Here is a 26,677-nt window from a genome sequence, read left to right on the forward strand (position 1 = left end):
GGATTGGTTTGTCGTCACACACAAACATGGATTTACAACTCGATTGTGGACGCGGGTTTTGTTGGCGAGTAGTTATTACGCTTCTATTGCGTCATCAATATTGTCACGTGCCTGTAGATAATCATACCAAAGTATATCGCAGAGATATCTTTAACTATACACTAATAATTTTGGCACAATGTCAGATCTTAGTAGTCCAGTGTTTGAAAAGCTAGCTTTTCGAATTGCTTCTGGAAAGTTTTCCAAGATCGTGGTCATGGTCGGAGCCGGCATTTCTACCGCTGCCGGCATCCCAGATTTTCGGTCGCCCAAGACCGGCCTATATCATAACCTGTCAAGGCTTAACCTACCGTACGCTGAGGCCGTGTTTGATATTGATTATTTTAGAAAAAGGCCGCAGGCTTTTTACATGCTCGCCCAGGAACTGTATCCGGGCAAGTTTCAACCAACGTATTTCCATTCGTTTCTCAAACTTTTGCATGACAAGGGCGTTCTGCTTAGAGTATATACCCAGAACATTGACACGCTCGAACGCATCGCCGGTGTTCCGTCCAATAAGGTGATTGAAGCTCATGGCTCGTTTGCCGCGAATCACTGTATAGATTGCAAAGCTGAAATGCATGGTGATGATCTTAAATCAATAATGGAAAAGAATGAAATACCGCGGTGCAAGAAATGTGGCGGATTAGTAAAACCTGATATTGGTGCGTTTCACGTGCGTGCACTTATATTTGGTATTCTTGGGCGGCTATTGATTGCCGACATTTTGTTCTATTCCTGGCGATAGAATAAGGTCATGTTGCTAAGTCGATGCCGGTCGAAAGATACCGAGTAAAATCACACGGTTTGCTAACATAAATTTTTTTTTGTTCTGTTGTATTAGTATTTTTTGGTGAAAACCTGCCTTCTAGATTTTTTAAGCATGTGTCTACGGATTTAGATGACGCCGACTTGGTCATTGTCGCTGGCACATCATTACAGGTTCATCCGTTCGCCGCGTTGCCATCACAGGTATCGTGCCCGCGAGTTTTGATCAACATGGAACGAGTAGGTGATTTTGGTCGCCGCAAATCCGACACGATTTATATTGGCTCGTGTGATGAAGGCGTGAAAGAATTGGTGGACAAATTAGGATGGTCAAAGGAATTAGACCGGATTTGGAAAACCACTGCGGTGGCCGACACTGTTGAACAAGAGGAAGAGCAAGGAGAGGACGCGAAGCTTGAAGTTCTCGAAAAAATTAAGAGTAAAGAAGAAGAAGTAGAAGATGAAGAAGAAGTAGAAGAGTCAAAGGAGCATGAGGAGACAAAAACTACGAAACAAGAAGAAATCTCAGATAAGTTGACTCCGGACGTTGAAGAAGTTATCGAAACATTAGAAGAACTCAAGATTGAAATAAATCAGTCACGAGGAAAGATATAATCGATTAGAAACATTTAGAAAATAATATTAGACATATTAATACGACTGAGCATTCTGAATTTCATTGCGTTCAGAATGTTGTTGCGCCCTGAAAAAGAGGTTTCTACGTAATTGTGAAATAATTTTATGCTTAAAGTTGTAATTATCATTTAAACCACATCCTTTTTGGCTGAAAATTACGTGTTGCGTTTGCGCCCTCCGTTATATATATAACTAACTATATGTATATATTTCACCATCTGCAAGCCAATATATAAATACCGTAAAAATAGCTAATGGTCACAAGATCGCAAGCTTTTTACTTTTAATCAATTGCTTTATTTACAAAAAATATTAAATCATCTAAAATTTGTTTGCGGGAGGAAAGGGTTTTTGTTTTGTTGCATGTGGCAACTCGGTTTTAATCAATCATGGCGTTTAATCTTTGGTCGGTGATTGCACTGCTACTGCTCACCTTACAACTTATCGGTCATTCTTTTGCCAGTGAGACTGGGGATTCGTTCAATAAACTTGATCCGAGATCACATATTCTTCCTAGGGATTATGAAAATCGTCGATATTTCGCGGTCGAATTAACCGCGGAATCGGCACCGACAGCATGCCAGTATGGTGACCTGCAGTGCATTATTAACAAATTTGTGGAATCGAGTGAATATAGATTTGAAGAGCAGATTGGTTCAATACCACATATGTATTTATTTTCATGTGCAAAAGATGCCATGACAGGATCAGTTCATGGGATTCGAGCTAGGTCTTTACAACGGTCGATCCAGCCAGGCTACCTGGAAGAACTAAAATTACATAAATGGGAAAAAAGGTCGGTGGAAATTGCTGAAGAACACTACAAAAATAACATAAAGACATCTTCGATCGATCTATTACGTCGGGATGGTTCATTGGATCTTGCACATGGTGTCGAAAATGCATTGGGTATTCATGATCCTGAATTTGAACAGCAATGGCATTTGATAAATCTTGTTCAGAAAGGTCATGACATCAATATTACTGGTGTTTGGTTTCAAAGTAAGGACGGGAATTAATAGATACTATTTATGCATGCTTATTCTGTGTTTTAGACATTACTGGTGAAGGAATAGTTACAGCCATTGTGGATGACGGTCTTGATTTTGACAGTCTTGATTTGAAAGATAACTATGTGAGAATATGGACTAGATTTTTTTGAGGAACGAGGTCTAATGTTGCGGAATTTTAGTTTGCAAAAGGTTCATACGATTTCAACGATTTAGGCCCTGATCCTAAACCTCGTTTAGCAGATGACAAGCATGGAACCCGATGTGCAGGTGAAATTGCTGCGGTAAGGAATGACGTTTGCGGAATTGGAGCTGCGTATAAATCCAAAGTGGCAGGCATTCGAATCTTGTCCAAGCAAGTAACTGATGCGGATGAAGCCATTGCGTTAAACTATGCCATGCAAGATAATGATATTTATTCTTGCTCATGGGGTCCAGCTGATGATGGCAAATCGATGGAAGCGCCAGGTTCATTGATTGTCAGAGCATTTATTAACGGGGTTGAAAACGGTCGCAATGGTAAAGGTAGTATTTACGTGTTTGCATCCGGCAACGGAGCGGCCAATGGGGATAATTGTAATTTTGACGGGTATACAAATAGTATATATTCAATTACGGTTGGTGCAATAGATCGAAAAGGATTACATCCTTTTTATGCCGAGGATTGCTCCGCCCAGCTAGTGGTGACGTACTCGTCTGGTAGTAACGATCACATTCACACAACCGACGTGGGTGAGCGTGCCTGCACCAGCGGGCATGGCGGTACATCTGCAGCAGCACCTTTGGCAGCAGGAATTTTCGCATTAGTGCTGTCGATCCGGCCAGACTTAACGTGGCGGGATATGCAATATCTTGCGCTCAACACGGCAGTGCGAGTGGATAACGAGGATGCGATATGGCAAGAGACCGCGAACGGCAAGCCATTTTCGCATCGATATGGATATGGCAATCTTGATAGTTACACGATCGTTGAAGCTGCCAAGGATTGGCAGTTGGTCAAACCCCAGGCCTGGTACGATTCGAGGGCAGCTCCGGTGCACAAAAAGATTCCATATGGTGACGGCGGCTTTAGTTCTTTTATTACTATTGACGCGGAGGATTTAAAGCAAGCAAATCTAGAAAGGGTTGAACACGTGCAAGTGACCGTGAACATTCGTCATCACCGGCGAGGCGATGTTAGTGTAAAGCTCACGTCTCCGTTTGGCGTGTCGTCACTGCTGGCCACGTCGCGTCCGTTTGATGACAGCGCGGAAGGCATGATTGATTGGACGTTTATGAGCGTTGCCCATTGGGGTGAGACCGGCATCGGCACGTGGACGTTGACAGTTTATGATACTGCGCATCCGAATATTGATGGAGTGTTTGAAGATTGGAAATTGCGACTCTGGGGGGAGTCGATTGATCCAGCCAAGGCAAAACCGTATCCTATTCCAAAGGATCCGGATAATAAGGTGCCGTTTACCTCAACAACTGTTGTGACTGACGTGCCAGTAACAACGACAGAAGTACCTGCGGTTACGACGACGACATCTAAAACACGTCCTACCATTACATCTGCTTCACCCGCGTCGTCCGTGATCGCTTCACCGGGCGAACATGACGTTGATGAAGGCAAAGACGATGACGAAAAAGATTATGACGATGATGATGATGATGATGATGATGAAAAGAAAAATTCACCATTATCAAGATTATTGCCCACGTTCGGATTGCAATCAGACAAGGTTGTTTGGATTTATGGAGCAGGACTGTTGATTGTGGGATTTGTAGCATTATTAGGAGTTTGGTATGGCGTTCAACGTCGAAAAAATGGTGGCGGCAGCGGTCGTCAGGATGAAGGTTACGAGTTTGAGGTGCTCAGAAATACGGCAGATTTAGAACAGGGCGGCAGCGGCAACGGTGGCAGTGGAGATGTCGCAGGAGGCCGGAAGAGCCGGAAGACAAGGGACTTGTACAATGCGTTTGAAAATATCGACGAGGACGACGCGTTTGCGATTGATGACTTGCTGTCTTCGGATGAAGACGACGAGGAAAGGGTTGCGATGGCGCAGGCTGGGTCGTCGGCGTCATCGTCATCGTTGGACAGTACGAGCAAGAAGAAGCGTGTGGATGAAGACAAACAGCGACTTTTGAGCAGCGAAAATCATTAGTACGCGCGCATGTAATTGTGTATATATCTACAGTTATTCTCCGCCTGGTGTGAATCCCGTGTGAATCCCGTAAAATGTCGAGTGTTTTGTTTGGGTGAGTTAAGTCACGGATGGATCACGTGTGGGTCACAGCCAGCCACTCATACGAATCACAACGCTTCGGTTTACACCACACTTTTGCCCTTTTTTTCCGCTTCATCTCCGTCCTACTTCTCCTTCGTCCATCCCTTCTTTACTTCATCCCGCCCCTTTTTTACGTCCTTATTTTTACCTTTGTGTCAGCAATGGCTAAGCAGACCAGCGATATCCGCCGCAAGCTTGTCATCGTCGGTGATGGTGCCTGTGGAAAGACTTGTCTTTTGATGTACGTGCGATATTTTTCTTTTGTCGCAATCTTTCCCGCCGTTTCATTCAGCATGTTATTATTAAGAGATTTTTGAACGTTTTTTTTTGTGTTTTGCATTTGATTGGTCTTGGCGGGTAATCATGCAAAGATGTGGGTGTGACTTGCATGTCATCCTGGGTACATCGTGTTGGCTGTGATCGTTGCCGAAGTTCGGCGGGCTGTTGTTCACGTGGACCGTCTCAGAAATATCTTTCTTTCTTCTTTTTTTTTGTTTTTTTTGGTCAAAGGGGCAAAGCATGACATTTTTTACTTGAATTTATTCTAACGCGGCGATGATTCGGACATTGGATTTTGCAAATTTGATCGAAAACACGGCGACCCTTTCTTTGCGAGCGCTTTTTTTTTCCGCGCGTTTCAGACATCAACTTGGGAATCTGTCAGCATTTTTGTCTTCTTTACATAATATTTTTTTTCTTTTTTTTTTCTGGTTCAACTCTTAACATAACATGCAATTGAAAATTGTTGATATTTTTGTTTCTTCATTAGTGCTAACTGCTTGTTTTTAGCGTTTTTTCTAAGGGCACATTTCCTGAGGTACGCTAACTCTCTTGATTCAACCACGTCTGCACATCCAGGCAGGTCATGAACTATTAATGCTAATAATAAACCTTTTGAATGGTTGACAGGTTTATGTTCCCACTGTTTTTGAGAACTACGTTGCAGACGTTGAAGTTGATGGAAGGCACGTCGAGTTGGCCTTGTGGGATACGGCTGGTCAGGAAGATTACGATCGTCTTCGCCCCCTTTCCTATCCCGATTCCAACGTGATCCTTATTTGTTTCTCTATTGATTCTCCAGATTCGCTTGATAACGTTCAAGAAAAGGTATGACATCAGTTATGATTTTAAATTCTTTTTTTTTTTTTTTTTTTGGCTAACTTTAAATTTAGTGGATTTCTGAGGTTTTGCATTTTTGCCAAAACTTGCCAATCATTCTTATTGGTTGCAAGAAGGATCTTCGATTTGACACAAAAACTATTGAAGAACTCCAAAAGACTTCTCAACGACCCGTCACGCCTGAAGAAGGTCAAGCAGTTGCTGACAAGATTGGTGCCATAAAATATCTTGAATGTTCAGCTAGAACTCATGAAGGTGTTCGTGAGGTTTTTGAACATGCTACCAGAGCTGCCTTGCTTGAACGAACAAAGTCAAAGCGTGGCAAATGTTCAATATTGTAATTATTTTCCTCTAGTTTTTAATGTTCTTTTGATATAGTCCTTTTCCGTCGCTTTGTTGTTGTTGTTTTTTTTTTCCACCTTAGCGCAGGCGTCTCTTAATTAGTTTATGTCCTTTTTTTTTTCTGTTTTGTTTGTGCGCGTATGCATATATTTGAATTGTGTGTATACTTGTCAAAGTCTTAAACGGCATTATGTCTTGTCATTTTTTATGACTTTTTGCCCTCCCCCCCTTATGTTATGTGGTTCACATGGAAGTAGTTAATTGTGACGGGTTATTATTATTGCTTCGCTATTTGTGTTATATGATTATTGTTATTGTTTTTTTTTATCTAAATGGGGAAGGGATGATTAGAACTTTTTTTTTTTTCCTTTAAAGAATCGAAAGAAGAAAAAAAAAAAAAATTTTATACTATACTATAAGACGCAAAGAGTTAACGGAAATGAATGGGAAATATATATATCTGAATGTTTTAGTTATATATAATATGAGTGCAACGTGTTGTAGTTTTTTTTTTTTTTTACTTTGTTGTTTGTCAGGCCTCTATACATATACATAATGATAAATGGCTCATATAACTATATATATTTATGACTTATTTATATATATACATTACATGACGGGTTATTTATTTTAATGATATTAAAATTAGATTCTTTAGTAACATCTATGTTAACCAAACATGTGCAATAGCCTCATTTTTTTTTAATCCAAAGTAATGTCACCATCTGCATCCTTTTTGTCATTATCAACAACCTGTTTTTCTTCTTGTTGTGCATTCGCCGTGATTGCCAGTTTCGATTTCCGCCTGGCAGATTTAAATTCATTAATCTTTTGTTTTAATTCCACATTCGGAATCACGTCTTGCAATCGTAACTGCACGCGATTAAACGGATCGGTTGAATCCGATAACAAATGAGATTTGATTGTGGCCAGGTCGATCGTAACTTTTGATGACGGCAGCACGACCGGATTTTCCATTAACGTGTACATTAACGGATCCAAAAATTCGTCCGGAATGTCACCCAATTCTTCTTCGCCTTGTTCGTCTTGTTGCTTCGTGAGTTCAACCTGGTCAGCAAATTCGACCAGGCGGTTAATATCCGCGCTCGACTTGACCGCGTACTTGGTCAAGATCTGGGTCGCCCTGGCAAACGTGTCTCGACGATACGACCGGCCGTCCCTGGCAATGGCCAAGATCAACGCCGGTTGGCCGGAAAGGTTGAGGTACACGTCCGTGATGTCAGACAACAACACTTTCGGGTTAAACTGATATTTTTGCGGGTCCTTAACCTTGAGGCCGGTACATTTCGGACCCACGAGCGCGTCCAGGTTGTAATCTAACATGGCTGCCAACCGGTCAACAATTTCAGACGTCACGAACGCGGCAGGCACGGCCTTGGTGAACAACTTGAGCATGGACACGGTCTCGTTAGCCAATGACATGTATGACGTGGCCTGTCGCTCGGCACTAACAAGATTGTTTTGCTTTTCGGTTCGTTCTTGCGGGGTTAACCCAGCACCACCGTTGTTGCTCAATTCGATTTGCAGGTTATGAATATCGGTCAGTTTCGAAAGCGACTCGTCAAGCAAGTACGTGACATCGTTCAACAGTAACGCGACAAACCTGACGAAGAAATCGGCCGATAATTTGGTTTCTTCTTCCAGTTTGTCCCTGAACAATGTGTTTTGCCAAATGCATTTCACGATTTGAGAAATGTAATATCGAATATTAAACTTATCATAAAATTGTGAACTGGCACCGGTTGATTCAATCTCAATATAGAACGACATTAATGAATGAAACAAATGTTGGATCGAATACGGCAGTGACGTGAGAGTCTCACCCAAATATCCCAACGGTGCTGGTCTTTGCGCATACGTGCCATAAAACAGAACTTCAATAATTTTGGACTTTAGGTAAGGATTCTTGATGTAATGCGACGCATTCAAAAAAGTGACTGAAAAAGCCACAAGTTCGACATGTTGTTGTTCAAACAAAAAATCAGGGAAATTTCTTGAGTAGTATATTAAAAATCCGGTAATATCTTCCACAAAATATTCAGGTAAATTCTTAAATACTTCAGGCGTGCTGTCGGCAGGTAATGGCAGCTTGATAAATTTTTGCGGATGTTGTCGATTAGGATCAGCAATTCGCATCAGCCATGTCGCCAATGTCATCAAAAATGCGTAGGACTTGCCAGCAGTGACCCTGTCGCGCAGCACACAGGTGAATGCATGTTGCAAAGCCTGAGCATGACTGTACTGTTTGCGAACTCTGTCTAGCGTGTTGTTCAGTAACACAGCCTGCGGTGAATTAGCCCATTTAGGTTGCTCATCCTGTAACTGCTTCAGGTGCTTTTCCAACTCTTTAATATCATTAGACAACTGAGCCTGATTATTCATTGCGCCTCCCAGGCCATAATGATGGGCCGCCACGGTCAAATAAAAAACTTCAGATATAAAATTAGGCGCTGGCCCGTCTTGTATCCTCTGAGCATAATATTCATCAAAATGTTGTTGATCCGTGTCGAGTTTAACTTCATCCTTGATGTCGATGCGCGTGCTCTTCCGGAAATAAAGAGGATCAATCTTATCAATCTTGGCAAAGCTGGCGTCCACAAATGGCTCGCAGAGCCTGGTCAGTACGGCAGTAATATTGATCATGAACGCATCTGACGAAACGGTTCCCGGTTCAACTTGAATGGCGCGACGTTTATGATTGAGATTGACGGCCAATGCAAAAAATTGCAGCACGCGTTCCCTAGCCTGTGATGACGCGCGCACGATCTTGTCGATAATAAAGAAAAGTTCATCCTGAATTGTTCGCAATTCGGTTCGCAATCCGGTCAAAGCAGAATCAATATCAGACTGTGGCCGATCGTTAGCGTTGGCAAAGTACGTGTCTGCAACTTTGGCCACCACGGGCGAAATTGCAAAAAAGGGGCCAAGTATCGTGCGTTCTTCAAGTTGAGGAACTGGCTGATCCACTATAACAAAATTAGGAAATTCTGCAATGATTTGTGCTACGGGCTTATGAGCAACTAATTGTTGCAGTGCCTATGAATTCGTTAATAAGCAAAAAAAAAGGGTATATATGTAGATGTATATGTACATACGGCAAAGTAAGATTGATAGTTATCCACCATGGAAAGACGAGCCAAGCCAGAGCTCAACTCAATCACAATTGGCGAAATAAACTCGTGCAACGTCTCATCTTCGGCCGCACGGGTAATCATGTCGTCAACAAATTCAGGCGGCACCGCGCTCGATGAATCTGGCTTTTGCAACAGTCGTCGAGCCAAATCCGGATTAGCAGGAGTGTGAGCAAACATGAACGGCATTGTCACGGTCAGGACCGCGTACCCAGAGCATAACCTTTTGGCTTCAGTGATGGTAGCAGTCTTGCGCTGATATAAGGGGTCCGCGATCCTAAGCGTGCGACGAATCGTGTTGATTTGTTTAAACGAATCAATTAAATATTGAAAAGGCTCGTCTCCATGCGTATCCTCGGTAAGTTTCGATAGCAACGCGCTGTCCAACGTGGTGGTCGACAACCGCGGCAGGCGTTGCTCATTGGAATCCTTGAGATCGAGATACACGCTTTGCAAAAACCGAAGACCGCTGCCAGTTGAAGACGATGTAGCAGCAGCATCAGCAGCATCTTTCTCATTTAATGTAAATCTAAAAATCTTGGACAGCGTGGATTCTTCCCAGGCGTCAAAATCTTGCGGCAACACGACTCGTGGCGTGCTTGCTGCAGGTGGTCGCTTGGACGACGACGGTCCGGACGCGTCCTTGACTGCAACAAATGATGACTCAGACTTTGTCGGTAATGATTCCTTAAGTTTCTTGTTAAGTTCTGGTTTGCTTGTCGTTACAGACGGCCTGCTGGTTGACTGTGCAGACGCGTCGGGCGATCGGTCAACCTGAGCTGATTGAAGCCTGGCCAGCCGCTTCTGCCTGATCTGTAACCATGCATCAGTAACAATGCCAAAAAAAAAAACATTTGCAAATTCGTCTTAGTGCAACTCACAATATCTGCTTCGCTTAAATCGGACATTAATATTCTTTAAAATGCGATTGAGCAAGCAAATAGTCCTTATGCTCAATGTAAACAGCCACTAACCAACGAAACCCTGTCGGGAGAGTTATTCATTAATTACGTAACAAATGAGGTTTTGATTAACGATACATTTTCAAATTCATCAACAGAATACATAGTGGTAAATCATAATAAACTCAAAATGATCAAAAGCCCATTCCAAAATTCCTGCACACTTGAGAGTTGAGCATTTTGCATGTTTTTCTACAATTGTTGACAGGTGTATTTAGTACATGTGCACAAGGACAAGTGGCGACCTTTGCTGCCTTCAAACCTTCATAACTAAGCTCAGTAATATTAATTATGTCATCACCAGGGGAAAAAAAATCGCAAAAGCCAAAGGCGCCAGAGTAAATAACATATCGGCAGAGCCTTTTTGCACTAGCTCCCGTGGTCACGTTCTTGATAACCTGGCGCAAACAAAATAATAGCTTAAACACGAAATACATTGAACTAATATTACGCTTCGTCTTAGTTTAAGAACCGATGGCGAAGGTTTGATTGAGGGTGACTGAGTGGTGTGTGTCGGCAGCAAGCCCGTTCAGTTCATTGTCAACACGAGAGATTCAAAAGAAAAAAAAGAAAAAAGACGAAAGCGTTGAGGTTTTTGTTTTAAAGGCTTTTCATCACATTGAGCGATTTTTACTGCAAGTTAATATTTTAAAAAGATAATAATAATAATAATAATAATAATAATAATAATAAAAATAAAAATAAAATAATCTGAGTCAAGTCATGGAGTCAGAGAAGAAGATAAAGGGGAGTACCGGTGGCAATGGTGGGATCAGAATAATGCGGCGCGAAAAGACTGCCACGACAAGCACGATTACGACGACCACGACTTCTTCGGTTTCGCCATCGTCGGCAGCTACGGTTGATATTAGTGACACGGTATCTCAAGCGTCGAGTGTAACGAACGATTCCTCGAGTGAAGGCAGGCCTCTCACGATGGAGGCGGCGATAATTACAACGTCATCGTCGGCGACGTTGGAAGAACGTGCAGCAGCGTATGAGGAAGCCCGGAGAAGAATTTTTAAGGATTTCCCCGAGGCGGAATCGGGCGAAAATATTGACGGTGAGTGTGCGAATGAGAGCGATGTGGCGGCCGGGACTGCAACTGCAACTGCAACTGCAACTGCAACTGCAACTGCAACTGCAACTTTGACGTTGAGTTCTGGCAGAGGCGGAAGTAATGGTGGTGGTGGTGGTGGTGGTGGTGGAGCAGAGAAACAAGAATATAATGATGATGAGGATTTCCCGCGGCGGTCGCAGTATGTTCCGGTGTATAGACCGTTCAACCGTACGATGCAGATGCAGTACGCGGAGAATGACCGTGTGGTGCAGACGCAATATGTTGTCGAACCAAAACAGAATGTGCAACATGCCAAACCGTACTGGACGCCACCGTATCAGCACCTTCAATATTCGCAGCAGCAGCAGCAGCAATTACATCAACTGCATCAACTGCAACAATTACAGCAACTACAGCAACTACAATTACAACAGCAACAGCAACAGCAACAGCAACAGCAACAGCAACAGCAGTTTACACATCAGTATCATCATTACCCGAATTTCCATTCACATCCACAACAACAACAACAACAACAACAACAACATGCGTATTCGTATGCTTATGCACATCAAGCACAGGTCCCAGCGCAGTATGGACCAACGTACGGCTCCGACGGGCAGTACCCATACAACCATACTGGCCAGTTTGCACCCGGCACTGCTTATGCGCCGCCACACCGTGCACCCAACCAGCAGGGCAACAACCAGCTGCACCGAAGATAGATAGATCATTGGGGCAGAACATGCGAAATATATTTTACATTATGAACATTGTAACACTGTGTCTGTAGACGCCAACTTCGGTTAGAGGACAACTCTAAATCGATCAGGCGTGGCTGTGCTTATGTGTCCCTTCGGCGCTACTTGTAGTCTAGAGGAATTGGGAAATGCCTAGGATGACAACGAGATCCAAAGCCAAGGAAGAGCCTGGCGCCTCGGAAGAAGAGTTTCATTCGGAGGAAGAACGACGAAATGTAAAGTATGCCGCTAGAAAAAACTACGGCTTAATAAAGGATTAAGACAAGTCCTTATGGCCCTTGAACAATGGCGAAATAGGTAAACGCGATATATTTAGGTTATATTAAGGTAAAATCTAGTTTAATTAATGATAATTATTATATATATAATGGTTTATTTAATGTAAATTCAATAACTCAATTATTTGAAGTAACTGTTTTTTATAAATTAAGAGGAAATATTATTATAGAAAGTTAAAAATTTTTATAATTGTAGTGGGAACTAAATCGTAAGAACGGTGAAGTTGTCTACACAAGAGTAGTAATTTAGAATACCACGTCCTATCGATTTATAATGGTCGATTATCATTGGCAAACTTAGGTGTATTAGTCGACCTACTCTAGTTGGTGTTCCTTTTTGTCCGTGTTTCCCGCGGAAGAACCTACTGATAGGTTGGGAGATCTTATAATGATGGTCGAGACATTGTTGACCCGGTTTAATCAAATTGATCTCGAACTGCAGGCTGTCCGCTCCACCCAAGAAAATTTGAAAATGGGAAGGAAGCCGAAACAAGAAGAAAAATACGACACACCAGTCATGAGGGAAACGCAATCGCCCTCACCAGAACCAGAATCGAAACCGGAAGTCTATTACGGAAGACCGAATTTATATACGAAACCTCCGTTCGATTTATATTATGGGACCACGGATGATAACCCACAAGCGTGGCTCGTAACATTCAAAATCATTTAGTCGCGGGACGCATTCCGCGGGACAGTTGGGTAGCAGCAGCCACATTAGCCCTACGTGGAACGGCAGCAGAGAATGTACGAATTGCAACGAGAGAGGTATACGGCGATAGCCTTGACGCATCCTTGACGTGGACCGAGTTTCAACAAGCTGTTTGCTCAGGTTTTGATTTTAAACACTATTGCGAAAGACTTGTGACAAATATGGTTGCTTTGAAAGGTTCGATTAAAGACCACTCTTCTTTTAATCGGAACCTGAATACATTTTTGGGGTTGTTCAGTCAAATTCCAATTTCGTATATGTCGTTCAATAGTTTACTCAAAAATTTTGTCGCAATGTTTCCGGTTCAGTTAGCGGCAATAATTCAAACTCGAGCACCAAAAAATCGCGATGAAATGATTGCTGCCGCCAACGCAGCTGCGACGATGTTACCATCATCGGTACGTCAGGAAGGAACCCCATCCCGTCCTTCAAAATGGATTCAACCAAAGCGATCCGAGTCTGTGCAAGCAACCAACATGACGACAACCGCGACCAATCGACAAAGAAAACCAAAGGGTAGCGGATGTTATAACTGTGGGAAGAATGGACATTTTGCTCGAGCGTGTCCGCAAAAGAAGGGAGCGCAAGACCATGGAAATCTCAATCACATCGAAGAAGTGGAAGCTCCAGAATCTCTAGAAAAAGACCTTGAAATAGACCAGCTAAATAGGGAGGATTTCAAATACCTCCAAGTATTCGGGGAGGATACAAACAACATAACGACCCCTAAACAAGTGGCAACTGGAATAAAATTGTTTACGATCTTTAAATCGGATCAACAACCACACAAGCCTTGTTTGATTCGGGATCACAGAGAAATTATTTGGACCCCGACAAGGTGACGGTCGATCAGGAAAGAATTCAACGTATCGAGCCGCCCATTAAGATTCGCTTTGCGGGAGATGGAACGTCAACAATGATTCATTCAGCGGTCACAGTACCAGTGAATATTGGAGACGTCTCGGTGGGAACCATGCATTTTTACTTGATGCGCGGCATGAGTTACCCATCGATTATAGGGCGTCAATGGATGATGAAGTATGATGCTGGATTAGTTTGGAAGGAGAAGACACAACACCTCCATTTCAAACTGGACTGGAAGGGGAAAGCTACGAGATGTCCCACTCTGCACCTACGACTAAAGCAGTAAATGCAGCATCAGAAACAGGATTGGCTGAAGAAATCCAAGAAAAGTACCCCACAGTATTCGATGAAAGCCGAATCGGCCACACGCAATCAGATACGCCACCCCACGTGATCGATACGGGAACAGAAAGAGCCATACGTCTGAAGCCATACAAGATGTCCCCGATTAAAAAGAAGTATTTGAAAGAATTTATCGATGAAGGACTGAAGAAAGACACGATACAAGCCTCAAACAGCAACTGGTCCGCGCCGACTATATTGATTCTGAAACCAAATGGGTCATATCGAGTTGCTGTAGATTATCGAGCTTTAAATAGGAGAACAAAAGTCGATAGCTATCCTCTCCCAAGACAGGATGAGTTGTTTGCCTTAGTTCACGGAGCGCAGTATTTCTCCTTGTTTGATTTGACGTCAGGGTATTATCCGATAAAAGTGACAGAACAAGATCGTGATAAGACTGCTTTTGTGTCCATTTGGTTTATATGAGTTCAGAGTGATGCCATTTGGACTGTGTAACGCACCGGCTACATTTCAACGGGCCATGAATCATTTGTTTCGGGACTGTTTGGATCAATTTGTGGCTGTCTACATTGATGATATTTTGGTATTTTCAAAAACATGGGAAGATCATCGCAACCATGTAGATATTATATTCAGGAAGTTGAAAGAACATGGTTTTGTAGTAAACGCAGAGAAATGTCACTGGGGTCTAAAAGAGTTGAAGTTCTTATGTCACATCGTTTCAGGAGAAACGATTAAAGTTGACCCCGCGAAGGTGGAAAAAATAATGAAGTTAACAGCACCCACTACAATTACTGGAATGCGCGCTTTTTGGGGGATGGCTGGATACTACAGATGGTTCGTGAAAGGGTTCCGTGAGAAAGCGCGATATCTAACGGATGCAACGAGAGGTACTGGCTCAGCGCCTCTCAAGTGGTCCGACGACATGACCAATGCATTCGCAGTCATCAAAAGCGAGATCGCCAAAGCACCCATGAGACACCATCATGATGCGCAACAAGCAAGCGTAATAGAAACGGACGCATCACAGTATGCCGTGGGGGCCGTACTATCTCAAGAACACGTGGTACATGGAAAGAAACGCCTGGTTCCGATCGCTTTTGAGTCGAAGAAGTTAACACCAACTCAACAGAGGTATAGTGCGCAAGAGAGAGAATTATTGACTATATTTCACGCCCTCGACCATTGGCGTTCCTTAATCGAAGGCACGGCGATAGTGGTAATGACTGATCACGAAAGTTTGAAGTATCTAAGATCACCAACGCGAGAACCAAATCGTCAGATTGCACGATTCATCTCATATATCGAAACGTTTAATCCAACCATATTGTACAGAAAAGGAGCAGCGAACATAGTACAGGGTGCGTTGTCGAGATTGTTGTCAGAAGATGAGTCGGAAGGAGCAACCGAACCATTAAACAGTTTGGCAGTACAAGTAATACATCCTACCAGAGATTACGGTAGAGGAAGCAATGGAGTGGATGAGAGTGAAGCATGAGGAGTTGGGTTATGTGGCGAAGACATTGTTGTTGGAGGAAGCAAAAAAGGAATTTTATGTAGAAGGCTTAGAAGAAATTACGGGAGAAGTCTTGAAAAATTGCAGGACGTGCCAACTAACGGAAAGGGTAAGTTCAGAACCACGCGCAGCACAGCCCCTGTCCGTCCCTGCACTATTTCAACGGTGGGGTATTGATACTATTGGGCCATTTCCAACGACAGCTCGTCAGGCGCGTTATGCGGTAACAGCTATCGACTGCAACACTGGCTGGGCTTTTGTTATTGGAACGTGGAATACGGAGTTACTCCGACCAATAGATCTCACAACTCGACCTACCGAATTGTGGAATGGGACTAAAGAACTACGACGCTTAGATCATGTCGCGCGGCAGAGGCATTTGGCCTTGCCGATTGCGGAGCAGTCGTTTTGAGACGGGGATCTTGTGTCCCTTCGAGTATCAGATGGGGTAGGGGCTACACGACTAGAGTTCTGATTGGCTAGGGAGAACATAAGGGATAGGTTTAGTATATTCTTTTTCTATATTAAGGAGATTTCTCGAGTTTGCTTATTCTATTTTTATTTTAAAAATTTCTATAATTTTATATTTTCCTATTTTATATTCCCCTTGAGCAGCGCAAGTAGAATAAAATAAGAGCGCGCCGGCCTACGTAAAATCTTTTCTTTTCATTATTCGTTTTCCCTGGGTGTCTGGCGTGTAGTTGAGCTCGTGCTGTGAATTGCGAAGTGCTAACGAGAGCACCGTCAATAGATTACGTAACTACTGTAGCGCCGAAGGGGACACACTAACATAGTTAGCTCGTGCCCAAACCCCAAACTCTTGGCCAGTGCGCACGTCAAAATTCATTCAGTCACATTGTTCTTTCTTTTTTTGCATAAAGCAAGCAGGCCCGCCGATCAGACAAGGAAAACCTTTTGTTTGTTTGCAGCTGTAAGAAAAACAACAATGGCCCTTACCCAAACGTGATTTCCCGTTTTGTCTTTGAACACCTGACAAGGGCCAAGCGGCGTAGCGGCGTTTGCAATTGATACAAACGATATAAAGTGCCCCCGTGGACTTGAATATTTCTGGGAAATAACTAAAAAAACCATTACTAAAAAAGTAAACTTAAACACTCAAAGTCTCAACGTGATAGTTCATGGTTTATGGCCGACTTTATCTCTTCTTGTTGTTCTCAAAAATATCATCCATTGACACCTCCCGATGTGAAACTTAATGGCTGCGGTGTCGATACGGCGGTCGATAATGATAACCAGTCAGATCCTGACCGCAGGCAATCAACGCAGCAAAAAAGCAAACCAAATTTGGTCAACCATCACGACGCAGATGCCAGGGCCGACAATCGTCACTTGGTCGTGATTCGCCGGCGCACGCGCACCGGGTGCCTGACATGTCGTAAACGGTAATGGGCAATTTTTCAAACAAATTGGTCGTCATGGAAAATTGATCATGCTGCTAACATGGCACTTGCATAACACATAGGCGCATCAAATGCGACGAGGGCAAACCGCTGTGCGCAAACTGCATCAAATCACGCCGCGTATGCGAGGGCTACTGTGGTCGCAGAAAAAGCACAGGCAGCATTGATGGCATGGCATTGCCTCGACAGGGCTCTGTTAGTGATGTACTTGCGTGCAGTAGTTTACGGCCTAACGGCGAGAATGTCGCAGAAGTGAACATCAGCAACTTGTACGCGCATTTGGCTGGTATCCCGGCTGAACATTTAATCGCCATATCTAATTTCTACGCTACTGCTGCAGTGACAGCAGCCAAGGTAGCCGCTGCGACTGTTGCATCTTCTACAGGACAGTCCAACTCACAGGTACCATCAGCAACAACCATGCCTGTGCCACAATATATGCCTCTGGGGTTATATGGCATGCAATCGCAAGGATTTGTCAATTGCGACACCGACATCAATCCCATCTTTACTCCACCGTTTGCCGCCGTATCCGTACCCGTATACGACTACTTCACATTACAATTGACGCCTGACCAATCATTGCCACCACCACCACAAACAACATCTTCATCGTCAATCGGGGAAAACTCGTATGGGTGTGGACATCCAGCTTGCATATGTGCCGCCCTCAGAGGCCCAGAACCTATGCTTGACTGACCACTTGTCATGCATGCAACGCATTAACTACATTGCGATGCGCTACTTGCTAATCAATTAGAATCTTAGCTAATCAGACATGTGGGCCTCTCACAGTGGCAAACGAAACTCGCAATGGTTGAGTGGCCAGGGCCCTTTTTGTTTCCGTTTCCATTAAAAGCACTTAAAAAAAAATTGACATTTAGATGTATTGTACAAATATATAAACAACATAATGCTTTGCGTGTATGTATAGTTATGTGATTTATATATGGTTGCTGGCTTATGACTGAGCGTATGGCATTAGGCGCACAAGTCGGCGGCCTTGAGTAGGAGTAGCAAATTTGTCACGGTGGCCGGTCTGCTTGGTTGAATGCCGCCAGCCAGTGTTACCGTGGTTTACGCCAATCGCTGCCTGCATCAAAAGAAAAACAGAAATCGTTCGTTCATTCGTGATTAGTCCGAACATCCAAACCCCAAAAATAATTTTAAACTTACGCGCTTAAACTTTCCATTCCCACGAGGAATCCACCGCTTGGCTGATGCACTGTGGGTCTTGATCTTGTAATGCTTGGCCCTGATGCCAATGGCCATCGCCGGCGACGGCACCACCATCGTTGCCGCCTGTTGCTGCTTCAGTATTGACGGTCCGCGAAGACATGTCTGAACCAGTCTGCCAAACATTCGTGGCCGTAAGATGCTGATAAGAATTGACATTTTGTTGTCGTTTTCAAGCCCAGATTCAAACACGATAACTTACAACAAATCTTAATGCCGGTGATAATTTTCGCGCGTTTCCATTTTTTCTGCGTACTCGCCCCGGATGACTACTACATAACGTAATGAAGAAGTTTAAATTGAAATCATCAGGTTTTAATTTTGTCGTGGTTATACTATCCAGTTATACATATATACATTAATTATTTACAGGATTCCAATTACTTTTTGGTATTGTCTTCCAATTCTTCTTTTGTCCGGCCGCCAACTTCGAACGGCGCGTCGTCTCGTGCCTTGTCCAGCATATTTTTAATACCCCGGTTCGTTAACGCTTTCTGAAAAAAAAAAAACATAAGATTAGATAATTTATAAAATCAAAAAAATGTACAAACTTACTCCAAGGCATTCCTTGTATTCTTCCCATAACTCCTCACATTCGTTCGTGGTCTACCCTCCCGGGGGTCCGGAGTTAGATTTTGATCCTTTCCGTATTGCTGCATTTTAATTAAATTCCACTTACACTCTTGGCTTTTAAAAATTCTAGCTTATTGTTAGTAAACTTTTGCAATAATAAAAGTAATAATCTGATCACCACCACAATATTGTGGAATGCCCCCGGGTTTGCCTTGACTGCTTACTCTCGCTGTACCATTCATTGAAGCATTCGTCGTATTTCTTCTTGGCCTTGTTACACTCTGGTGCAAAACTTGATGACATCAGGTTGCCCATTTACTTTCTCACCGGCGGAGACGTATTATATATATACTGTTGGCTTCCGCAAATCGAAAGTGGAAAAAAAAAAAAACCTGATTCATGTATACAACTTATGGCCCGAAGCCATATAAGTTCCCGCACTATATGGGGTTAGGGCCAACTGCAATCCACGTCTTGGGCGCAATGAGAGTCCCTCTGCTTGAAACCGTTTATTCATAAGACTGGGCCTATCCATTACCGCTCATAATTGCTAGGGACTGACTCTCTTTATTAGCTTGACGGAAAATGATCTCAGCTTGGGGTTGTTTAGTATCACTATAGTATGTCACCATTTCGATAGTCAAAGCACAGTCTAGCTTGCTATGCGATTTGAACTTGAATTAGTTTTAAGCACAAAAAATTTTACACAAGTTGAGCATTATCTTTAGTGTTAACCTAGTGTATCTTTTTTAAATATTTGGTGTATTTTCTTGATGGTTTTATTTCTGGCATGTAATTGACGATCGTAGTTACTTGATCACAAATCCGTAATGATGACTAAGCTTGCACTCTGTATAAAGCGTTCGTTCCATTAACGTTCCAACGCGATGCAATTACCTCTGCAAACAGTTTAAAAAAGCTAATTGATTTAAAGAACGAGTCTAATTGATGTCTACAGCTTCAAAAGTCACGCTTGCCACTGTTTCCGTGTTGACGGTTGGCATTATTTATGGCGTGCACTATATTCAAGAACTTGAACAACAGGTAAACCCTTGGCCAACATGTTGGAGTCGTTGACGGAAAAATGAATAAATGTATGGCTAACCAGTTTTTTACTTGTCCATAAAATTTTTGGCCCTGGCGTGATTGATTTTATGACAGACAATGTACCAGGGAGTTGTGAAAGATGTTGAACGTCAACGCATAAAGAAAGATCGCATCGATGAATTGTTACTTCAACAACGGTTGCAAAAAGAGTACGAATCGGTTCAACCTGTCGACCGCAAAAATTCATGAATTTCTTTATGTTTTTGTCTATTTTTTTTTTTTTTGGTTTTATGCGCAGTACCACGGATTTTGTACATTATGTAAATATTTATGTATATATTAACAAGAATTATCTCTTCTTTTTTTTTACACGATAACATTAAACTCCTCCCTCCCCACCCAGACTTAAAAGTGGAATTTAAATCCATAATTGCTGCCCGCACTTCCGGGTCCATTCTGTTGCTGTCTATAATATTGTCGACCACCGCCGCTACCGGCGCTGCCGTACTGGTATTGTCTGAAAAACGGATGCTGCTGACCAAATCCTCCATGGCCGGCGCCGTTACCACCCGGTTGCGAATGATCGTTAGGGTCATCACCATTATCAAATCTTTCTTTTAATTCCGGGGTTGACAATACTTCATATGCTTCATTAATCTCTGCCATTTTCTTCTCCACCTGATCTGGCTTTAAATCACCCCGGTATTTGTCAGGATGAAATTCTTTTGTTTTGGACCTGTACGCCCGTTTGATTTCCTTATCAGATACGTGCCTGTCAACGCCCAACACTTTGTAATAATCTTTTGCACTGGCCCGGCGTTGCAAAATCTGGGCCTCATGTAACAGGCTTGTGACGCGCTGGTTTTGACCACCGGAATGCTGGTTCGCCTCGGTTAACAATTCAATGGCTGAATCGAATTCGTCCCTGTTCAAGCGCACGCGTGCTTCCAATAAGAGTCCGACAAGCGATTCCGGCCTGGCTTGCAGCAATCGCTTGCTGAACTTGCTGCCCTGATCCCATAGTTTCAAGTCATAAAACACGTCGCAAATTAATTCCAAATAATCAGCTTGCAATTCCTTTTCCGCACCGGGCTTAATGCCATAAATTTTCTCAATGTCAGCAGTCACCGTTTCGATCCGGGCTAGCACCGGTAGCAGCTCGTCGTCGACCTGCTGCTTCTGTCTCTTGCGCTTGCCATCTTTAAACTCGGTCGCGTTAACAATGTCCTTGTCCAGCTTTTTAAACTCCCGAAAAGTCTTTTTGCACTCTGCCGCATCTGGATCGTAATGTAAACATTTTTTGACCTGGGCCAAAGCACGATCGCGATCGTTCAAATATGCGAATTGCAACCGGGCAATTTTCACGTGCGTGCTGGCCTGCAACGGGCTGGTGACTACCACGTGAGTCAAGTCGGCCACGGCTTCTTGAATCAGACCCTTGGCCAATCGGCAATCGGACCGGATCACTCGCAAGTTCATGGCCGCCGGCGCCGCGGTGATGGCTTCGGTTGCAAACCCAATGCAACTGTCAATATCACCTTCACTGCTGGCTCTTGCTGCATCGGCTGCTGCTTGCTCAGCTGCTTCCACTTGTTTAACCTTCACAGACAACTGTTAATTATTTGGTTCTCGTGCCATTAAATATTGCAACCTAATGCGTATTAATGCGACTTACGTGCTCAACCTGTTGTTGCCCGGACGTATTCGCAAAGTCGTCCTTGGCTCCTTGCCATTGTCCCAACTTTAACCGCAACCTTGCCCGCTGCATCCTGGCAGCGTCTAATTCCGGCTTTAAGTCCAACACGCGATCAAAATCTGCCAGGGCAGGCTGCAACCGGCCCAATGACAGATACGTTGCGCCACGCTTGAATATGGACAAGTAATTATCTGGTTCGGACTTGACCGCATTATCATAATATTTAATTGCGTCCTGAAATTGGCCCTGACTAAGTAGCGAATCGGCCTTGGCTAGATAATCTGATGCCGAGAAAGATGAAGCAGACGGCTCGGTCGCATCCGTGAAATGCGCCAGTAAACTCAAGGCAACAATCACAGCAATTTTTGACCGTAAAATCATATTTTTTTAAACTGTAGTATTGATAAATAATTTAACACGATCAACCTTTCAATTCGACGTGTTCATTAAAAGGTCCGGCCGGGTAAAGGCAACTAGTTACCCGGGCTTGACTATAGTTAGTTAAATATAGTTTTGGGCTGGCAAGGCAAGAGATGAGGCACAGTTGAGGAAAAAAAAATCAATATTTAGAGAACTGTACTCACTGGCTTCAGGTGCCTTGTGATTCGTTGCTTGTCCAGTTAAAAAAGACGAATATATAAATATAGATATTGGGTATAGTCATTTTTTTTAATGGGCAAACGCTAGAATGGACCATCCATTGCAACGCTCCACGACGAACTTCTCGGCGTCTGGATACTTCACTGACGCGTCAGAGACCGATGAGAAGGATGTGTCAATGTTTTACATGAGGGATGAAGAAGACTGCAGCTTGTCAAACTTTGTTGAACAACAGCGAGAACAGCAGCAACAGCAGCAACCACGATATGCAAAGTCAAAAGCTAATGGTGACAGCGACGACAACGCAAACAGACAGTCCAAATGGAAATTTAGAAAATTACTGTTTGAGTCCGAGATTCATGAGTTTTTAAACTCAAAAGTTCATGATGATCCTTTTGCCCGGTCATCGTTGCCCTACGCGCTCAGGTTTCGAGGATCCATCTTTTGGAAGTTGCTGCCGCAATTATTTGTCGTGTTGTCCTGGGGCGTGATTATCACGACCGTGTCCAAACTTAAGCACTCGCTCGGCGTGTCTTCAATTCTCATCACCATGCTCGGTTTCGTGACCGGCTTGTCGCTTTCGTTTAGGATCAACACCGCGTACGAGCGGTACAATGAAGGTCGCAAGTATTGGGCCCAATTGCACGGGTCCGCTCGCAGTTTTGCTCGTTTTGTGTGGTTTCAATTACCTGTGCGGGCCGGGTTTGAAAAGCAGGACACGATGGCCAAGATCACGTGCCTGAGATTGGTGACTGGATTTTCAATAGCTTTAAAGCATCACCTGCGTGAAGAATTGGGCACGGACTATGATGATTTGAAACCATATGTGCGTTATCTGCCCACGTACGCGCGCAAGCGATCTGAATTGGCCGAATTTGAAGCCAAACGAAAAATTCAACGTCGGCAAACAGATGAACTTGAACTCGAACGGTTGGCTACTGCCAGTGAGATCTTGCAAGCGTCAGGGGCCGTATCACAACAACAGCAGCAACAACAGCAACAACAGCAATCATCATTTTCAAAGCCAGAACTTAAGCGATCAAGATCGACATCGCTTCATCGAACAAACACAAACTTGCTCAGCGGAGATTTGCGTGCCATAATTAATCAAAGCTTGCAATCATGGTTCCCGGCTAACCCGAAATTATATGAATACCTGGCTGATCGAGATGACCGGCTTTCAAGGGCTACCATTATTCACGGCAACCTGCCGTTAGAGATTATTCAGTTTTTGGGTTATTACGTTAGAGAATTGCAAAGAGAGCAAGGCATGCTGACCCCATCCGATCTTACGTTTTTTTACGCTCAGATTAACAATTTTACCGATGTACTCACGGGGTAAGTTTTTACCAAAAAAAGAGAAAAAAAAAATATATGGCTAATGTACATTATAGTACTGAACGCATTTTACGGACCCCGCTTCCGCTGGCATATAACATTTTGTGTAATCAACTAGCATGGATCTTTGTTCTTGCCCTGCCGTTCCAATTAGTACCCACGTTAGAATGGGTGGCCATTCCAGCCACGTTCATTGCTGGTTACGTCATCCTTGGGCTGGCAGCGATCGGATTGGAAATCGAAAACCCGTTCGGGTTCGATCCAAACGATCTTGACCTGGATCGGTACTGCCAGAATATTTCGGTCGAGATCGCCATGGTCTTGTCCAACGTGCCCTATAAAAACTCGATTGAATGGATGGACAGTCCGTTGAACAAGCCGCTGGCGCCCGTGTTTGATGGCAGTTTCAAGACTTGCATGGATAACCTGGCCGTGTCGGACATGCATCGAATTTTGCAACAGAGTATTGATGATCCATCGTTACGGTTCAAGTTAAAATCATCCCCCACTTCCACGAACGTGTCTAAAACTGGGTCAGAGTCAGTGAAAGAATCGTTGACGGTTGAGAGTCAATCTGAAAAGTTATCCGGCGTGGCAACTGCAACCAGCAGTAATAAAAACCCATCACCCAGCAATGCGCTTGAACCATCCGTATCGAAATCACTGTCCAAACGACGGGCTACGAAATTGACTCAAACAATTTTTGAACATGACGAAGACGGCGTCGTGCAGGATTCACCGATATCACCAATCTCAATCAAAATCAATACCATCCCACCCACACCGCCCATCTTGGTTTCTGGCAACAAGAAATTGGGAAGTCAAACCGATTCGACCAGTGATACGACGCGAACACTAGTCGATGGTGATGCTGAATTTGAACAAGAGTTTGAAGAAGCCGAGCAATCAGTTCCGTCATTACTTAGCAACACAAGTGAAAAAGATGCTGAAGAAATATTTTCGTCACTTGCGAATGCACGAATGATTTAGGTATTTAAGACTAATAGCATACTAAATACTTACGTCTAAAAGAGGTTTATGAGATGATCAATCGCATAAATATGCAAGGCATTCTTGATTTAATCCTTGCGAAAAATCAAGGATTACTGGATTAATGCCGAACGAAGTTGACACGATGCGTTTGCCATCAGTCTTGGCAGCGAAAATCCAGCTACCATGAAATTTTGAAAAATCGAGCATCAGCCGAAACGTTTCCATGCTCCAAATTTTTATAGATTTGTCATAGCTTGCGGATATTACTGAGTTGTAATGTTAATCATGGGAGAAAAAAATTTTTTTTTTTTTTTTTTTTTTTTTTAAAACTTACATTTATTACCTGATAATTGAAGCGAACGAACAAGAGATTGATGTTCTTGAAGCACGCGCAAGCATGTCCCCCGTTTGGCATCCTAAAAGTACAAAAAATTGATTGTTAATGAAAAATAAAAAAATAGAAACCAATTTTTTTATAATGTAAAATATCGTACCCAGATTCTTATTGAATCATCATTGCCACCACTAACCACGAATTTCAAGTCATCACTGATTTGAACACATGCCAGGCTTCGCTTGTGACCGATCAAGGTCTTGATCAACTTGCCAGATTTTGTGTTCCAAATTTTAACCAATCCGTCATTACCAGCTGACACGAGCACGTTATGTTTGAGGTCGATCGCGTTTACGGGACCGCGGCATGCTGGTAACCAAAACTTGGTTTCAAATTCTTGATCCCGATCGAGCACGCACACGAAACCATCTTTTGAACATGTGGCCACGATTCTGTCGTAGATTGCAACATCAAGTACCGCACCTGCTCGAAAAAATAAAAGGTCAGAATGATCCGGCACAAGGATTTAGAGGTACGTGTCTTTACCAGAGTGATGTGTCAACTGCCGAAACGGAATAAACCCAGGCAGGCGCCAAAGAATGCATGTAGAATCACTAGACCCTGATACCATCAATTTTTCGTCATATTGCAAGCATAAAATTGATCCGTCGTGTCCGATTTCATGTTGATTGGCTTTCCGTAAAACTTGAATCTGACTATGGTCAGTTGTCGACCATACACGAATGGTTTGATCTCTCGACCCCGTCACTATCTTTATACTATTTTGTTGCAACGTTAGTTAATAATTTTTTTATTGTCGTTCTTGTGTCATCTTACTCATCAAATTGAACACAATACACGCTATCTTCATGACCAACAAGATGACTTGGTTCGACGATGCCGTGCATCCATCGTCGTTCAAGCACAAACCTTGTTTTATAAAGTTCCTTCCAGTCAATTATTTTGTCACCAGTTGGCTTGCAATTATAATTTGGCTCGTCACGAAACTTGCGCCGCCATAACCTTTGTGAGTTTGCAATGTCATGCCACGGTGCTGATACGGCCGAGCACGCTAGTAAGGTTCGAATATCGTCCAAGTACGCAAAAATCAACAGGTTTAATTCTTCGGGCAAAACTTGAACAAAATCTGTTTCCGGTCATTGGTTAAATCGATAACTTGGAAAGTTAGAGGTCACAACGTACCGATGCCGGCATTCAAGCGAAGGTTCAAAATACCAACTTCAACTTTGGTGAGATCCATGAAAAAAAAAAAAAAAAAAAAAACTACCAATTGCTATATATTTTCAATACAAGGAATTACTTCAGTGGCATGTGTTTGCCATTTATAATTCATGTTGTATATAATTATAACTTGAAAATCAATCTTTTCGAAAGCTTTAATGGCATCGAGGCTAAAAAAAAAAGGGGAACTTGAGTTGCATTTTAAGGTTTTAATTTAATTAATTTGAACCAGCAAAAAAAAAAAAAAAAAAGAAAGAAAATTCAATGATAAAGAACTAAATAAAGTAGAGTGGTTGATTTGGTTTTAAAACTTTTTAAATTAAATAAAGAGGAAACAAGAAATAAAATAAATGTCGAGTTTGAAGCAGAGTTCAAAGCCTGCAACGTTTGAATCGTTGGGGT

General features: G+C 43.0%; 13 protein-coding genes across 13 annotated transcripts; 8 read left to right on the forward strand and 5 right to left on the reverse strand.

Annotated features, from left to right (window-relative positions):
* The first annotated feature begins 164 nt into the window (after positions 1–164).
* On the forward strand, positions 165–1,518 carry V1514DRAFT_336723 (DHS-like NAD/FAD-binding domain-containing protein). The gene is made up of 2 exons (XM_066928579.1): positions 165–704; positions 884–1,518. Exons 1-2 carry the CDS (start codon positions 179–181, stop codon positions 1,420–1,422), a joined length of 1,065 nt encoding a protein of 354 aa, XP_066781361.1. The 5' UTR covers positions 165–178; the 3' UTR covers positions 1,423–1,518.
* Positions 1,519–1,832: 314 nt separating this feature from the next.
* On the forward strand, positions 1,833–4,603 carry V1514DRAFT_285236 (peptidase S8/S53 domain-containing protein; the record flags this gene model as incomplete). Its single annotated transcript, XM_066925166.1, has 3 exons — positions 1,833–2,445; positions 2,499–2,578; positions 2,636–4,603. The coding sequence occupies 3 exons, from the start codon at positions 1,833–1,835 to the stop codon at positions 4,601–4,603; spliced, it is 2,661 nt and encodes an 886-aa protein (XP_066781362.1).
* A 913-nt stretch (positions 4,604–5,516) lies between these two features.
* V1514DRAFT_285199 (P-loop containing nucleoside triphosphate hydrolase protein) lies at positions 5,517–6,186 on the forward strand (the record flags this gene model as incomplete). The annotated part of the gene is made up of 3 exons (XM_066925164.1): positions 5,517–5,543; positions 5,636–5,833; positions 5,899–6,186. Coding segments are annotated over 3 exons (513 nt in total), but the record flags the coding sequence as incomplete, so codon positions are not given.
* A 565-nt stretch (positions 6,187–6,751) lies between these two features.
* V1514DRAFT_298357 (ubiquitin elongating factor core-domain-containing protein) lies at positions 6,752–10,501 on the reverse strand. The gene is made up of 4 exons (XM_066925483.1): positions 10,380–10,501; positions 10,221–10,323; positions 9,304–10,152; positions 6,752–9,244 (listed from the first exon to the last, which is right to left on the reverse strand). Exons 2-4 carry the CDS (start codon positions 10,245–10,247, stop codon positions 6,890–6,892), a joined length of 3,231 nt encoding a protein of 1,076 aa, XP_066781364.1. The 5' UTR covers positions 10,248–10,323; positions 10,380–10,501; the 3' UTR covers positions 6,752–6,889.
* A 158-nt stretch (positions 10,502–10,659) lies between these two features.
* V1514DRAFT_369596 (uncharacterized protein) lies at positions 10,660–12,086 on the forward strand (the record flags this gene model as incomplete). The annotated part of the gene is made up of 1 exon (XM_066929951.1): positions 10,660–12,086. Exon 1 carries the CDS (start codon positions 11,025–11,027, stop codon positions 12,084–12,086), a length of 1,062 nt encoding a protein of 353 aa, XP_066781365.1. The 5' UTR covers positions 10,660–11,024.
* A 164-nt stretch (positions 12,087–12,250) lies between these two features.
* V1514DRAFT_354269 (uncharacterized protein) lies at positions 12,251–14,744 on the forward strand (the record flags this gene model as incomplete). The annotated part of the gene is given in 5 exon segments (XM_066929583.1): positions 12,251–12,337; positions 12,711–13,045; positions 13,099–13,804; positions 13,927–14,150; positions 14,168–14,744. 5 exon segments carry the CDS (start codon positions 12,251–12,253, stop codon positions 14,742–14,744), a joined length of 1,929 nt encoding a protein of 642 aa, XP_066781366.1.
* Positions 14,745–16,669: 1,925 nt separating this feature from the next.
* V1514DRAFT_336738 (uncharacterized protein) lies at positions 16,670–18,244 on the forward strand. The gene is made up of 2 exons (XM_066928580.1): positions 16,670–17,198; positions 17,279–18,244. The coding sequence occupies exons 1-2, from the start codon at positions 16,942–16,944 to the stop codon at positions 17,913–17,915; spliced, it is 894 nt and encodes a 297-aa protein (XP_066781367.1). The 5' UTR covers positions 16,670–16,941; the 3' UTR covers positions 17,916–18,244.
* Positions 18,074–18,655, reverse strand: V1514DRAFT_336740 (mitochondrial 54S ribosomal protein bL35m). The gene is made up of 2 exons (XM_066928581.1): positions 18,393–18,655; positions 18,074–18,309 (listed from the first exon to the last, which is right to left on the reverse strand). Exons 1-2 carry the CDS (start codon positions 18,609–18,611, stop codon positions 18,178–18,180), a joined length of 351 nt encoding a protein of 116 aa, XP_066781368.1. The 5' UTR covers positions 18,612–18,655; the 3' UTR covers positions 18,074–18,177.
* Positions 18,656–18,745: 90 nt separating this feature from the next.
* Positions 18,746–19,414, reverse strand: V1514DRAFT_336744 (uncharacterized protein). The gene is made up of 4 exons (XM_066928582.1): positions 19,250–19,414; positions 19,132–19,151; positions 19,008–19,058; positions 18,746–18,946 (listed from the first exon to the last, which is right to left on the reverse strand). The coding sequence occupies exons 1-4, from the start codon at positions 19,338–19,340 to the stop codon at positions 18,833–18,835; spliced, it is 276 nt and encodes a 91-aa protein (XP_066781369.1). The 5' UTR covers positions 19,341–19,414; the 3' UTR covers positions 18,746–18,832.
* A 503-nt stretch (positions 19,415–19,917) lies between these two features.
* V1514DRAFT_336746 (uncharacterized protein) lies at positions 19,918–20,435 on the forward strand. Its single transcript, XM_066928583.1, has 2 exons — positions 19,918–20,069; positions 20,187–20,435. The coding sequence occupies exons 1-2, from the start codon at positions 19,974–19,976 to the stop codon at positions 20,319–20,321; spliced, it is 231 nt and encodes a 76-aa protein (XP_066781370.1). The 5' UTR covers positions 19,918–19,973; the 3' UTR covers positions 20,322–20,435.
* On the reverse strand, positions 20,380–22,171 carry V1514DRAFT_336747 (uncharacterized protein). The gene is made up of 2 exons (XM_066928584.1): positions 21,748–22,171; positions 20,380–21,671 (listed from the first exon to the last, which is right to left on the reverse strand). Exons 1-2 carry the CDS (start codon positions 22,147–22,149, stop codon positions 20,478–20,480), a joined length of 1,596 nt encoding a protein of 531 aa, XP_066781371.1. The 5' UTR covers positions 22,150–22,171; the 3' UTR covers positions 20,380–20,477.
* A 140-nt stretch (positions 22,172–22,311) lies between these two features.
* On the forward strand, positions 22,312–25,174 carry V1514DRAFT_336748 (Bestrophin, RFP-TM, chloride channel-domain-containing protein). The gene is made up of 2 exons (XM_066928585.1): positions 22,312–23,706; positions 23,763–25,174. Exons 1-2 carry the CDS (start codon positions 22,457–22,459, stop codon positions 24,694–24,696), a joined length of 2,184 nt encoding a protein of 727 aa, XP_066781372.1. The 5' UTR covers positions 22,312–22,456; the 3' UTR covers positions 24,697–25,174.
* V1514DRAFT_179880 (WD40-repeat-containing domain protein) lies at positions 24,454–26,469 on the reverse strand. The gene is made up of 6 exons (XM_066924592.1): positions 26,237–26,469; positions 25,871–26,180; positions 25,580–25,812; positions 25,194–25,516; positions 25,034–25,115; positions 24,454–24,965 (listed from the first exon to the last, which is right to left on the reverse strand). Exons 1-6 carry the CDS (start codon positions 26,292–26,294, stop codon positions 24,754–24,756), a joined length of 1,218 nt encoding a protein of 405 aa, XP_066781373.1. The 5' UTR covers positions 26,295–26,469; the 3' UTR covers positions 24,454–24,753.
* Positions 26,470–26,677: the final 208 nt, after the last annotated feature.

This window comes from Lipomyces japonicus, assembly GCF_038497905.1.
Source record: "Lipomyces japonicus strain CBS 7319 unplaced genomic scaffold V1514scaffold_52, whole genome shotgun sequence".
Lineage (NCBI taxonomy): Eukaryota > Fungi > Ascomycota > Lipomycetes > Lipomycetales > Lipomycetaceae > Lipomyces > Lipomyces japonicus.